Raw genomic sequence first — 15,749 nt, 5'->3', positions numbered from 1 at the left:
AATCTAGTAGGAAATGGAGTATTAGCCCAATGAGACCCACACAGGAGCACTCCCTTAACCCAACTCTCGTCAATGACAGAACCTTTATTTGATCTCCTTCTGTCTGTTCCTCAACTGGTTTTAAATGTAGGAGGACAAGAGAGGAATAGTATTTATCCCATTCTCCAAATCCCAACAGGAATTTTAGGCATCATCTCTTCCCAGAACCTCTTTTGATCTGGCCATGTCCATCTTTCGGAATGATGGTTGCCAGACCAGTGAGCGGTCACTGCATTTGCTGCTGGGCAGGAAAGAGAACACACATAGGGAATGGCCACTGCCCTCTCCCTGCTCTGTGTCTTCTGGGAACATGGCTAAAAAAAAGGCACGATAGCAAATTTCTGTCTTTGCCTTCTTTAAACCTTTCTAAGGCACTTGTTCAACAGTGCATCTCCTTATGATGGAACCTTGAGGCTTGAGGTGAAGCCTTCACAGTTCCTTCCCTATGAAGGTGTTGGGAACTCATGCACAAAGCCTCCATCCTACAAAAGCGCGGCTTTGCCCAAAGAGCCATAGTCAACTATATGAATGGCTCCTTCCAGCTCAAAGGCTCTCTACTTGTCCTTTCTATTCCAAGATGACACATTACAGTCAGTAACAGTGGCTTGATCATGGCAATGACTCTCCAGGAAGGTTGTCACTCAGAATCCAGGTGAATGTTTTGGATATATATATTATTTTTAAGTCTCCAAGTGAGATTATAAATCACCTCTGCAGAGAGTCAGGCCTGGATGTGAATCTAGATATTGTGACTCAGTAGGTATAAGAATATAAATGAGTTACTATCTCAGCCTCAGTGTCTTTATCTATCAGAGCAAATCTACCTTACAGGCTTATATTTAGGACTAAATAAGACAATATTTAGGTCAATATTTTTCCTGACTTTAAACAACCAATGGCTTCTGTATCAATTCAGGACAGGTTAAGATATGCTGCAATAACAAACAACCCCAGTGTTTCAGCAGCTCAACATAAGAACATTCATTTCTTGCTCATACCAACTCCACTGTGGATCCAATGACATTCTGGGGCACCTACCTCCTCACTCAGAAATTCAGGCTGCCCACAAATGCAAAATGAAGCCTAGACTACAGCCCCAGTGCAGAGGAAGAGGGCCCAGAGGGTCTCACGTACAATTAAGTATTCCCACATGAAATGAGCTTTTGTCCTGCTGTCCACAATTCTCTTCTTCCCTCAAGAGGATGTGAGTGAAATCTAGTAAGCAAGAATATTCTATACTGCTCAGTTAACAATCCAAAAAAAGGCATATTACTGACCAACAAGTGGAAATTGCTTCCTTTTGCCAAAAAGCAAAACGTAGTAAATAAGACATGCCTGTTGGAAGACAGAACACATGGCTTCATCTCCTAAGAGACCAACGCTGCAGTCACTGCAGCCAGAGGAAGAGCAGCCTGCAAGAGAAAGCACTCAAGGAATGAGTGCCAAGGGTCGCCTGGCTGTCTCTGAGGGTAAACCAGTCAGCTGTACACTGCTCAGACTTTCACCACCCAGAGGCACTGCCCTGGTGGCTCAGCTGAGCTACGAGTAGCAGTGCCGGGACCAGAGCGTGAAGCATATGTCTGTACCCATCTTGTGCAGTCCCCTCTATTGGCTCCAGGTTAGAAACAGGTGAGCATCTGGGGAGGCTGCCAGTAAACAGTCAGAGGCCCATGCCAATGTGTAAAACCCACACACTGATTTTCTGACCCACTCCAAAGAGAAAATCACCACTGAGGTCAACAAGGCCCCACAGCCTTGGGAAAGCTCTCTGGGGCCTGTGCTCCTAAGAGGCCAATAAGCTCCACTAAGGAGGTCATCCCTACAGTGCAGCCCCAATGGCAGCCACGGCGCCAAAACAGCGATCCAGTAGACCAGCTCTGCCTCCTTGGTAACCATGCTTTTGAGCAGACAGGCAGTAAAAAGCAGGGATGAAGGGTGCGGGGCAGCGGGGGAAGGGGTGCTGGGCCTGAGGGCTCCTCTGCTTAACTCCCAACAGTGTTTCACCTGCGCTCCAAGGACTGCACATGCATCCTCTCCTCCCTTCCTGCATCGACAGCAGGCCTGGGTTCTGCCTCTGCTCTCCTTCCTTCCCAGGAGGCCTGAACCCTATTTGGGTAGGTTCTCGGCAGAGATGACTCACATTCCCAGGTCCTGGAAAGATGCATCATCCCGCTCCCTCAGGGTCTGTGTTTCAGCCAGTTCCCAAACACAAACCTGAAGTTGGCCTCGGAGGATGGGAAGGGCCACTCTGTCACCAGATCCATCTCCGACTTTATTTCTGTCCAGCATCCCACTGCAATGGTGAAGGTAGAGGCGGGCATCGGCATGGTTACGTAGTAATGCCAGCTTGAACCCCCTGAGAAGAAACAAGAACCACAGTGAGGCTGCGGCAGGGCTCTGAGCCCTTCTTGACTTCTTCTCTTGAGATGTGAGGAAAGCCTGTGGGTAAGAGCCCATTCCTGCAGGTAGGGTACCCCAGCTGAAGGGGCAAGACCCCAGGTCTCCAGGAAAGCAGAGGGATGATGTTTCAAAGCTGTCAAGGAGGTCTGGGCTCTTATGGCTCTCAGTCGAAGCCTTGCATTGAGGCTGAATAGCAAGAGGTGCTGAGGTGGTCACTCATAGTTGCCAACACAGAAGGGTATAGCCAGCATCCCCCAGAGACAAGCATGCGTCTCCCTCGTTCTTACTGCCCAGCTCTGTATTTGGCATCAAAAAGAAAGCACAACTGATATATTCTGAAGGAATGAATGATCATGTCTGCCCAGTAACTAAACTATTCTTCCTAAAATGGGTCAAGCTAAAATGCCTATTGTAGAAAATATATGAAACAAAGGACAGGAAACTCCTGAGTTTTAGTTCCAAAGTTAAAACAAATTAGCTACAAAAGTTCAGGTCTTAGTCCCCATCCTGCCAATCCATTCAGCTGATCTCCCACTCAGCCATGAGCAGATGAAAAACAGGAGCGGAGACTTCACTGGGACCACGAGGCCCAACTAGTTCCTAACAGGGCTGTTCCCCCCAGGTGAGGGTGTCCTCTCCATGTAGTCCAAACCTCTGGAAAGCTTTGATCAAAGGGACAAGTGACTGTTAACTTACCAACACTGTATTTGCCTTAGATGGGAAAATGACATTAATGATTCTGAAATCTGCATGAATCACACTATCTGATTTAGCACAGCACTGCTGACGCGTGTGCTATAACTGATGCTGTGTCTTAACGTAGATATCACCTTATATTACAAAACACATTCCTCCATCCCTCGTGTGCCCAGAGGGGAGCTTCCGTTAGAGTAACACTTCTCTGTCAGCCCACTTGCATGAGGTATTATTCTCCACTTGAAATGTTACAGGGTCTCACACCCATGAGCAGCCTGTGATTGTTCCATTTGGTGAGTGAGCAGATAAGATGTCAAATTCAGGGTTGAAATATTGACATGCCCACATGGGCCCTAACATGACATTTTTCTAAGTGTTTTACCACTTAAAATCAATGATAAAAGGTTAGATTTTGATCTCCATGTATGGCTGGCCCCTTTATCAACTGATTCTGAACTCAGAAGGGTGTTTATTACCCTTTGAATTCTATAAACTTAGATTCAAAGAAATATGCTATAGAATTTCTCTAATGAACAACAGAATTTTAAATAGGAAGTAAAGACTTAGGAATAAGTATGATTTCTGGTGCAATTCAAACCTGGAAATCACTGGAGGAAACATGTGAAAAACGATACAGAAAGGCATGCTGGGAACCTAACACAGAGGTAGCTGTTCTCTCCACTTGCCAGTAAGTTTCTTCCTGCTTCTAGAATCAGGGTGGCCATTCTTTTTTTTTTTTTGAAAGAATACCAAACTATATTTACTGTTTACAGTAGTAAAGGAACAGGTAATGTACAAATGGGTGAACAGGGTGGCCGTTCTTGAGATCCCTCTTTCTCAGTCAACCAAGAAGCGGAGGCATGGCCTTTGTTAAAGAGATAATCAAGTCCAATGATTCTGGAACCAACCAGTGATTTACGTCACTCTCACAGCCTTAGGAGAATCACTGCCCGCATCCCCCATCAGCAGGAAATGGGTAAGGACAGTCATAGAAGTCTTGGTGAGAGCGCGGCGTGGCCCCGGGGTGGCGGCTGCACCACCTCCACCTCAGTTTCTGCCCCTGAGCTCCCTGGCTCCCTGCAGCCTGCTGCCCCTGTGACAGCTCCATGAAGAACTCAGCTTGCACTGGATAACACCCACAGAGCTGGGTGGGTAGGGGTGGGCAGAGAGGAAGGAGGAGGAAAGAAGGCCTTGGTCTAAAGGAATATTCTGAAGGGCCACATTTCTTAATCAGAGAGCTCTGGACAGCCATTATTTTTCTAAAGTACGTTTTCGAGTGTTCACTGCGGGTCCAATCTGAATTCAAAAAATTCAAACAGGAGGCTCAATAAAAAGTAGCAATGGCGAGGCGTTCAGATAAACATGGACGCGTGAATGCATCGGCCATCTTCACTTCCTCCCAAGCCCTGAGAACAGGGAGAACAGCGTCGGCGACAGCTGCAAACACTGGAGGCCAGAATGCAGACGCAGAGAGGCAGAGTCGAGTGGCACAGCAGAACCGTGCACTCAATCAGTAGAGGAGGAAGGGAAGACGCTCGCTGGGAGGGGACCCAAACCACTGGGTCCCTTAACCCCACGTTAAGAAACCTCATTATTGGGCTGGGGATATAGCTCAGTAGAGTGCCTGCTTTGCATGCACAAGGCCCTGGGTTCAGTTTCTGGCACCAATAAATAAATAAATAAATAAGATCCCTCATTATGAAATGTGGGAATGAAGACAAGACCTCATAAGCTTCCAGAAAGAGAAAGAGAAGGAAGAGAGGAGGCTTACATACAATAAGGACATTTTCAGATATGCAGAGTCTCAAAAATTCACCTCCTACGCACCATATTCTCGGGAAGTTACTAGACTACATAAAGTATGCTTCAGAAAGAGACAGTAAGCCATTAAAGAAGACAAAGGAGCCAGTGCAGGAGAGAAAGAGGAAGCCTGCAGAGCGACGGAGGAGCTGGACAGCCAGGAGATAGGGCACTGCGCAGGCGCCGAGGGACCCGGAGATGATGCAGAAGGAGAACCCAGAGGAAACCAAGCAGCTGACCATCCTAAAAGGAGTCCTGAACAACTTTCAAAGATAGGCTTGACAAAACCAAGAAAATGGGGGGGAAAACAAATAAAACACCATTGTTAACTCCAAGAAAAACCAACACATACGGAAACCATAATGTAGTCACAATTTCACTACTAGACTCAGCTTTTGATGACAAAGATATAATACAAAGAACGTATTCTGTGACATGAATCACACCGGGAAGACGGGACTCGGGGAAGGAAGCGCGGATGACAGGCTGGAGAAAGAACTCAATCTTATTGGCGCAGTGAGAAGACCACGTCTGGACAACCTCACGTCCCACGGAACGGAATGGAGATGACACTGATGTCACTGTGAGCTGTGCGGCACTGGTGACTTCTGAAGGGGAATGAGGGCGGGGTGGATACAGGGGGTGCTATCGGGGAGGGAGTGGAACAAACCCAAGAGAATTATTTGACGCTATTGCATTTTTAATGTAAAATAATTCAAAACAAAACCAATTAATCAAAGATCAAAAGATAAACAGCAGAAAAAGAGCAACATATTTGGTCCTGAAATACTATCAAAACGATAAAATGTAGCTGGAAGGAAGAGGCAGTCCACAGAGAAGGAGCAGGCACCGCTCCAGTAGCAAATCCTCTCACGAACCAAATACTGAGCACAAAGGTTTCTAGGTTCAGTGCTGAATTTTTAACCTGATTTTTTTGCTGTGAGTCTAGTTCTTGGTACCATCTATCTAAGGCCTAGGCAAGACGGGACTTATGGAAACCACAGGAACTGAAACTGCTTCCAAGAGAAGTCCCTGCTGAATTAAGAGATACTCACAGGATCCCAACGCAAGAGACTGCCCAGTGACATCACATCCCGGCACCTTTGTCAGAATAGCAGGTGAGGTGCTAGGAGCCGTGAAGGGATGTGGCAAGGAGGAAGAGTGAGATAAGGAATGAAAAAATTGCCAGTACCTTAAACAACCCAGAACTGGGGAGCGAGGCAGCCACAGTGATGGCAGAACCTGAACGGAGTCAGGCGAGAATGTTTCAGAACCGTCAGTCCTCCCTCAAAAGCTGCTCAGGGTTGAACAATGGAAACAACAATTGAAAATGTGACTCAAACTTGTACTTTGAGTGCTAAAGAGGATGCCCTTCTGCACAGCCCACTGTGTTTTACGTTCTTAGATTCCTATTAGCAGGCCTCATTTGGAACAAACTGCTTCACACTGAAAACTTTCAGAACAAAACCTTTAGGGGCTATCAAGTGACAAATGGGCAGATCAGCAGATGGGGCCATTAGGAACCAGCCAGGAATCCAATTGCCAGGGACTGTGGCTGACCCACAGTGTTTCCCAGGAAGATGATCTGGCCCTGAGCTTCTTGTCTCCATCTTGGGTGAAAGCGAGAGCCAGTGGTGAGATCATGGAACCCTTCCACAGGCGAGGGAACATTTTCATTAGCTCATTACTACGAGGACATTCCCAGTGTTGCTTGGTAATTAAGTGTCTTCTGAGTTATGCTGATTATTCCACTCAGCCTCGCGTTGCTTCGTGAAGACTGTTCTCTGCCACAGGAAACACCTACCTCATCCTTACATAACTACAAGAAATGTAAATCACGAGGTGGAAATACTGCCCCCGAAAGCAGAGCCTGCATTCCAAAGACAAAGAGAAATCATTCCTGGATTTCTATTGTTTGTGATAAGACTACGGTACAAAGGGAACTGATGCGCGTCTATTCTGATGTGTGTGTCAGTGGGTTGAATTCCAGCTCCGGAAGCCAGGGCTCCACAAGCACCAGTTTGGGTACAGTGCTCGATCTCGGTAGGCATCAGTGCCCCAGTGCGTTATGGGCACGGTCACAGCATCCGACTCATAGGATTAAGTTAGGTAATACAGAAACCGATGGGCACGATGCTTAGACAGTGTTTGTCCTCACAATCGTCACTGTTGTCGTCACTGGCATCATCTGCAAGCTCTCCTTTTCAGAGCGGCCTCTCCCTATTGCTCAGGAGGCAGGGGCGAGGGATATTTGGAGGTATGGCTGCCACATGTGCACCAAAACCCGTGACCTGATGAGGCCCACATATGGGGTTTAAGGTTGAATGGCATTAAAACACAGTGCACACAAAGCAACCCATTTAAAAAGGAGACTGACAGCCCAGAGGGGGCATCCTGTATGACTTCATGTAGAATGGACCATTTGGAGACCATTTAAATGGTGTTTCCTTTAAATGAGCCGTCCTCGATAAAACAGTAAATGCCTTCATTTTCCTTTTTTGATTCAACCCACTTGCACTAGACTGCTTTGCTATACCAGCTGCAAAACAAAGAACATGCTGCACTTGAAAAACCTAGAGTTTTCCTCTGCAAAAGTCCAAAGACCATCACACGCCTGGATACTTTCACAGCCAGGCCTGGATTCATTCGTAAGGCTGGTAGAGAGTGGGCAGGAGGAAGGGGCCCCTAACTGAGCAGGCTCAAGCAGCATCCAGCTCACCCTTCCTTCTGGACAGATTCTGCAAAGGTGGACTTCTGAATAGTTCTGAGATTCCACCCTCCAGTGAAGAGGGAAAAGGGGGAACACAATGGCGTAGTCCGTTCGGGGAGGAGAGAGAACTCTACGTCCTAACCTTGACAACAACTTTGCTAATTATTTGAGAGAAGAAAAATCAAAACATGGTAGTCCTTTTTACCCCCCTCTTCCAGTCATGCCCACTACTAACAGTGCACTAAACATGAGCCACATGCAAAGTCAAGACTCGTGCACTTGGACAAAAAGCCACACCACACACAGACACCACCCTGCTTCTGCAGAGGCGAAGGCAGGCTATTTATCTTTGCACACTAAGCATCTCATAGAACTCATACTTAAAGAGTCACTGTTTTAACTGAAAATTAAAACAGGCACATAAATCCCTCCTATTAAAAGCATCCCTTTAAACCTTTCTACTCCAGGTTACACAAACAGCAGGAAGCATGTGGGAACATCAAATTGATGCATGCTTTTATTTAGCATATCAGATTCCTTTCCTCAGTTCTAACACAGCCCTGCTTACTTCCTACCTCAAGACCATTTCTTTCTCTAGCCCCAATTCCTTCTTTCAGTTTCCTGCCCAAACTATTCCACATGTTTAAAGATTATTTTGTAACAACTTTGTATCACAACTTAAAGATGCTTAATAACATGTATAGGAATGTGTGTATTTATAAGTGCATATAGATATGCCACATGATAATGTACATATTATACCCCTTAAAAGTATATATTATCTACACACATATGTAATATATGCATAAAAAGGAAGGAAAGCTCCCCATTTTGGCTGCCGCTCCCCTCTTGGCCTGCTTCTCAGTGCTTAGGTTGTCCAGCAAATCTCAGCTTTCTTAGTGTCACTACTTCTCAGATGCCAAGTCTACACATTTTGGTTTTTTGGGCGGTTGGGGTTAGCAGGGATTGAACTCAGGGACACTCAATCACTGAGTCACATCCCCAGCCCTTTCTTAAATTCTTTCATTTAGAGACAGGATCTCCCTGTATTGCTTAGCACCTCGCTTTTGCTGAGGCTGGCTTTGAATTGGCAATCCTCCTGCCTCAGCCTCTCAAGCTGCTGGTATTACAGGCGTGCACCACCACGCCCGGCTTCACATTCTGATTTTATGAGCTAGTGCCACCCTCCTGAATATCCATGGTGTGACTGTCTTTCATTAGTTCTCCTCCATTATTGCACAAAGATTGTAACTGGCACTAGAACAAAGGAGACAGGAAGGCCCTGGGTTGGTGTGCACCAGCACTGCCTAAGCAGGGCAATGTGCCAGGGCAGGCTGCAGGAGCCGACAGGGCTGAGGCTCCTTCCCTGAAATGGGGTAGGGCCTCAGGCACAGGAGCCCCAGGAGAGAAAGACCTTGGAGCTCTTCTAGTGAAGTAGGTAAAAGAGCGCCACCTACCGAAGCAAGAACACAAGCGCTACTACAGGTGGGGAGGCTCTCCTTGCCGGCTGAGGGCATTCCCACAGGAAGACAAGGCACAGGCTTGTCATCCCCAGTCTCCCTGGACAGTCTGATCTATGACGCAGATGATCAGTTCACCTTCAACTTCAGTACAAATGGACCAGTGGACTGGACACCAACCTGTACTGCTCCAGATGGTGGCGGGTACACTTTAGTATTTTATTCACATGAGAATTATGAATATCAAGTCTCAGACAAAACTCCACAGCAGTCAGGACTGGCACATACATGCCTGTGGCTTCACCATGATCCAAAAGACACCATGATGACTTCTGCACATGCTGCACATGCACAGAGCGGGGAGCGCACACAAGACAGTCATTGACGTATCACAAAAGTCAATAATTAACTGACAAAGACTTAAAACACAACAGCACCCTGTGAGCCAGCCCTGGTTCGCCAGCAGCTTTCCAATGGGAAAACTCGAACACATTTGCTCTGCATTCCAGCCCCTTATTGTATGTATGGGTATCACCCCAGAATTAAGTTTCCAGTACTAGAAACAAGAAGCTTTCTCTACTTTGCATTTTTCTTTGTGGGGAACACACTTAATCATAACCATTCTTAAATGCCTTTTAATTTACCATTTCCTTGTATGTAATTCCTAGTTGCATACTGTGGGAGCAGTCTAAATAGTATTGCTCATTTTGAGCCATCAAAAGGGAAGAAAAGTTGGCTTTCAACTGCATGCAGGAGGGTCTGGACCCTGAAATCTTGGCTTTTTCCTGGAATTTCCCACACAGTCAAGAGAGAGAATGTCAGAGAGTTGGTCGACTGGGCAGGCATTTTGTCCAGAATGAAGTAATGTCTACAGTCTCGCTGTTGCAAAGAAAAATAAAATCAGATCCTATGCAAAGGCACACGTCATTTTTAACACCTTTCACTCACTCACGCTTTTTCTCCCTCATTTGAAAGGTGCTTAGGCAGTCTTGTTCATCTTCCTGAGGCTTCCCAAGAAAAACAGAGGGAGGGGAATTTTTTAGGAAGTAGAAATATGCTAAATTAGACTCTATAAACAAAAAATTACCAGAGAAAAATAATAATGTCCTTAGCCAGTTTTTTTTCTTTTAAAATTTATGGATGCTGGAGAAAAGGCATAAACTCAAATCAGCAGCACAACAAAAGAAATGAGCTTGAAATCACTTTTGTCACTATCAGTAGAGGTTTTTAAAAGTTCCTTCCACGAACATATTCCTTTTGTCTGATTAGAGAGACCACAGGTACTCGATGAATAAATATTTGAGCACTTATTATATACAAAGCATAATATTGAGCACTGGGTCTCTGCACTGAAACAGTTTGGCTACATTTGGGCAGGAAATACAGGCAACAATAACCCTACTGCCCAAATGGCTTTATGCTGATGAAACTGAATAATAAATGAGTCAACAAGTTAATCTAAATCAATGGCCTTGACTAGGCCTTCTTGAAAATATATAATGACTATTCAGCTAATAAAATTCTTAAGATGGTCATTACCCTACAGCCCAAACCATTACCTTCCTTTTTAAAAAGAGTTAGGAGGAATGATTTCCCTCATGGAGCAAAGACTCTGAGTCCCTGCCCAAGGGCTGCTGTCATCTCCACTGCTGTTATCTACTCCCAGGTGCTTTGGCTGCTTTCGGGAAATCAGCTGGGGGCCCGCAAATGAGCTAATCAGGTTGATGACGTGTCACTGTGATGGAAACTGTGACTTGAGGGGCCAGGTTTTGCCATTCACGTTTTCAAGGGCAGCTCTTGGTTTTAAAGGGCATTGTGTACAATAGAGCAGAGGTCCTATGAGACCACTCTGCCAATCACAAAACAACTTGGAGAGGAAATAATATCACCTTAGATCCACAGACCCTTTCTCTCCAAGAGGTGCCATGCATTTGTAGACATTATTCCATCCTCAGAACAGCTGCTCTGGGTTCTGGCAAAGAGCTTTATTAGCACTGTGGTTGCCCTCTGCTAACCCCAGCTGTGGGCTGCAGGAGACACTGCAGCACTGTGTGCAGACGCCTTTCTCCATCTAGCTTAGTCCCTCCTTGGGGTGAATGGTAAAATCTACTATGTGATATCACATGGGGGCAAGTAGTATGGGCACAAGCAAATCACAGGGAACAACTACTTTATTATAACTCTGCACTCAACTGGTAATTCTGGGGGAAAAAATGTCCACAGACATATTCCTGGAAGTATGAAAGTTTTCCATGAATATTTTAAAATTAATTCTTATTTTAATTTTTGATGATAATCTTCAAATAGATAGATCAAGGACAGACAGACAGACAGATATGGCAGAAGTCAGAGGTCAGAAAACCTTTTTCTGTAAAGGACCAGGGAGGAAATATTGTAGGCTTTGTGGGTCTTTCTTACAGTCAACTGTACTGTTGTAGCACAGAAGCAGCCCTAGATAATGGCCATGGATCCAATAAAACTATTATAGGGGCAGGCAGGGGGCTGGATCTGGCCAGTGAGCTGTAGGTTCCTGGTCCCTGAAAGCATTTGGTTATGAGTGAGTATTGCCAAATGACGTCAGAGTTCACGCCTGCATTAGCTTGTGCAATTGCACATTTGTTGGGAGATAATTAAAAAAGAACCTAAGGATGATGCTTTTGCCTAAGTAAAGGGCAGATGATATCACCGCCTGCTGTGTAGGCAAAAGTTTCATAGTAGGGACAAGAAAAGTGATGGAAAGGTGGATCATCACACAGCTCAGAACAGGACAAATGTTCAACCTCAAAAACAAACAAACAAACAAACAAAAAAAAAAAACTACAGGGAACACTCAGCTCCACATTTGTATTGTGAAAGGCAATTTTATTCCAGCAAAATATCAACCTTTATATCGATTTTAAGTTTTTAATTTGAATTTAAAGATTTGGAGTTTGATCTGTTTTATAATTTTATTTTGGCAAGAGTTACAAACATACAGAGTTTATATCTAGTCTTTATAGTTTTGAATATATCATTCTCATACCAATAATTTACATGGATCTTGGTAAATCATGAGACTATTTTTTCTCTCAAAAAAGAAAAATAATAATTAAGTTTGAGAAGCACAGCCATCTGAACTGCAGGGCCAAACCATGAGTGAGAAAGTCCATAAGCAATGGGGAGGACAACCACATGGCATTCTGGGAGGTACAGTCTTCACACGGAAAATGAAACAGGCTGGAAGATTCTGGAATCAGTGCCTGCTCAACCCAGCAGCATTTCAAACACACACACTTGTTTCAGCATGGCAGGAAACCAGAGAGGGCAGAGAAAGGCCCAGAACTTGACCAGAAACTACCAACAGGACAGCAGAGCCTGGATAGAGGAGCCAGGCGTACCAGCTGGCTCTGCACCACTGGACTGAGAAGGAGTTCAGGAAACACAGGGACGATGAATAGACCAAAGGAAAGCAACGCACTTTATCCTGTCTGTTGGGTCACAGGAGAGAGGAAAGCCATGAATGCTGTGGAAGAAGATCAAACCAAACCTGCAGAACAGAAGTAAAAGAAGACCTCATCATTAGGACTCAGGAAGAACAGGCCTGGGAAATCAATTTGCTACAGAAACCAAAACCAATTTAGGAAACTGGCCTTGTCATTATGAGATCAGAAGGTATAACTTCTATGAAATAACAGTAAAAAAAAGTCAGAAGAAGATGTCAGGCTGAAATGGAAGTAGTAACAGATTGACATCAAAAAAACAAAAAGATTTTTTTTTTAAAGGAGGATTGAAATGTCACCATGACATAATTTACACAGAGTGGAATTAGTAAAGAACAAATATGAAAAATACACAGAAAAGCAGTGGAACATAGTGTAAATAATAAATGAAAATGCAAGCCACACAAACCCGGAGAATACTTTTGTAATACATGTATCTGGCAAAAGGCTAAAGTCTAGAGCATTATAAAAACGTATTCTTATAACCTTCCAACTAAAACACCCACATTCAAAAAAGGCAGAAAATGACTCGAAGAGATGCTTTCCAAAGAAAAACATAAGAACACCCAACAAGTGAAATGCAAACTAAAATCACAATGAGATGGTATTTCACACTCAGTTGGAGGGCTAAAATTCAATGGACTGACAATGCCAGGTGCTTACGGTCATGAGTGGCAACCAGAACTCTCACACATTGCTGGCAGGAATATAAAAGGACGCGACCACTTTGGACACAGTTTGGTAGATGCCAAATCCTAAGTATAAGTTTAGAAACTTAAACATATACTTTTAATATGATCTGACAATTCCACTCTTAGGTATTTGCCCAAGAGAAGTGAAAACCATGTCTGTAAAAGTCTTATACATGAATGTCACAGCATATTTTTCAAAACAGCCAAAACAATCCACATGTCTACCAACAGGCAAGTGGATAAACTGTGATTTATTCAACACAATGGATGGCTAATTCATCAATTAAAACCCAGAATAAGCTACTGACAGCTGCAGCCATGTGGACGAATCTCACAAACACCACGCAGAGTGAAAGCCACCAGATGTCAGAACTCACACCGAACAACTGCACTGAGATGGAATTTTCTGTAGAGATGTAAAGTAGCTCAGGGGTTGACCAGAGAGGGGCAGAAGGACTGAGTACAGGGCGCAGGGGATTGCTGGGGTGATGGAAATGCTCCAGGTCACCACTGTAGACATCTGACGATCTCACTGAGTGATACATTTTAAATGTATGCATTTATTATATGTAAATTAAACTTTAGTAAAGTTCATTCAAAAGAAAGGCACCATATCTAGATTTGTTCTGAAGTTTTTAATTACAAAAATTTTTTAAATGTATTTTTTCTGAGCAGCTAGGCAGCAAAACCAGACTACTATCAAAGAATAAAAAAAATGTTGACAGATTTCAAGAAACACTAAATAAGAGATGATAGTAATAACATTAATAATCATTTAAAAGGGGAAAGAAGTGACTCAAGAAGTCTATATCTAGCCAAGAACTGTTCATAAATGAATGCAACTAAAAGTCAACTTAAATAAGAGAGGGTGCCCAGCAAACATGCTATAAGCCCAACTTCATAGGAAAAAAAAAAAAAAAATTAAAGCCTTTTCCCAGTCAACTGAGACAAATCAAACTTAAGAGCTCAAGAATGAAGAAAGTTATTCCTAGAAGAAAAGCTGTAATACAAAAACAGAACACAGACATGAGACAAAATCCCTGATTTTATTAATTAAAATTGAGGGATGCAGGTGAGGAAAAACATCAGAAGTAAATACCCATTAAATTCCTTATTTGATATGGAGTGGAGTCCACAGCTTCTAGTTAACTAAGCTACGAAACATCCATTAACAAAACATTCTGTAGTCTTAAAAATAATGAAAAAGCTATGAATGTTCTGACATAAAATATCTATGAGCTAAATTTATTCTAAAGAGAGAAGTGCAATTCAAAAACGTATATAGTGTGTCACGATTTGTGAAACAAAAAAGAAAAGTTACACAAGCAAAATTGATCACCGTGGTTGTGCTGGAGGGAGAGTTATCGAGCAGCTGGGAAAGAGGAGGAAGAAAGAGACTTTAATGCAACTATTCTGTATTTTTTTCATCTGTGAATGTTATCTACTTTAACAAAGATTTTAAATGTATAATTTGCCTTGTTTTGCCTTTAAGAATCAAGTAAATATTCATTGAGGAATTCAGTACATATATAAATCTAGTTTATGATAAAAAAAAAGATATCACAAACAGAAAAGTTACAATAAGTGATCTTAGAGGAACTGGTTTTCTATTTGGAAAACAGATCATTACTTAGTCCTCATTTCACAATTCTGTTGAGAATAATCTACAGAAAGTAAACAGTCAAATACAAAAATTAAGCTATAAACAAAACAGGTGAATCTGAGAGCAAAGGAAGACTTTCCGAGAGAAATTTGATAAATTTGATTTCATAAAAATTTAAATATCCTAAAGATAAGAAACATCATATAAAATTAAAGGGTATAATATCTTTAATTTTTTAAGGAGTTAATCAAATTTAAAAACACAACACACTATTGAAAACCTCACAATGTCCTCAGTATAAAAGTGGGCAAAGGAAATGAACAGATAGAAATGAAAATGGTCAAGAAACCAGTAAGAACACCCGAAAATCACTGACAACCACAGTGACCCACATCACAGAGTCACACCCCTCATGCATCTGATGACCAGAATTCCAGGAAGCCATGGCCTCACAATCACTGAGGGGTGTGTGAACTGACACAGCCCCCAGAAAGCAACGTGGGATATGCACCAACAGTCTTAAACACACTCACACCTCAGGCTCGGCACTTCCACTTCATATAAAGTCTCCTCAGGAACTTTGTGATAGGAAAGAAAATCTGGAAACGATCAAAATATCTGACAACATGGGAGTGTTAAATAAATTCTGATATATTCATATATCAAAATCTCATGCCGACATTAAATTATATTTAAAATCACTCAATATCCTGAAAAATGTTCAATATTCACTATGAGTGAAGAAAGCAGAATAAACACTATTAAATGCTATGATGACAATTGTGAATAATTCTTACTATACACACAGATTTTAAATCTGGAGGGAAATGCAAAAACACATTAGCAATCATTTCCTCTAAAATTATTTAA

The 15,749-nt window shown here is 43.1% G+C and overlaps 1 protein-coding gene across 37 annotated transcripts in view; it reads right to left on the bottom strand.

The window, feature by feature from the left end:
* Positions 1–15,749, bottom strand: part of AOPEP (aminopeptidase O (putative)) — a 302,298-nt gene that overhangs the window by 236,112 nt on the left and 50,437 nt on the right. For all 37 annotated transcript variants that reach the window (XR_013758742.1, XR_013758743.1, XR_013758744.1 and 34 more), the window contains one exon: positions 2,254–2,395. Coding sequence is in view for 19 of the 37 variants with exons in the window: in XM_079108835.1 (XP_078964961.1) it covers positions 2,254–2,395 (142 nt within the window). In the remaining 18 variants the exon portion in view is untranslated. The remainder of the gene's footprint in view (positions 1–2,253; positions 2,396–15,749) is intronic.

Source organism: Sciurus vulgaris, assembly GCF_902686455.1.
Source record: "Sciurus vulgaris genome assembly, chromosome: 13".
NCBI lineage: Eukaryota > Metazoa > Chordata > Mammalia > Rodentia > Sciuridae > Sciurus > Sciurus vulgaris.
Note: the sequence above shows the minus strand (reverse complement) of the source record. Positions and strands in the feature narration are given on the sequence as shown.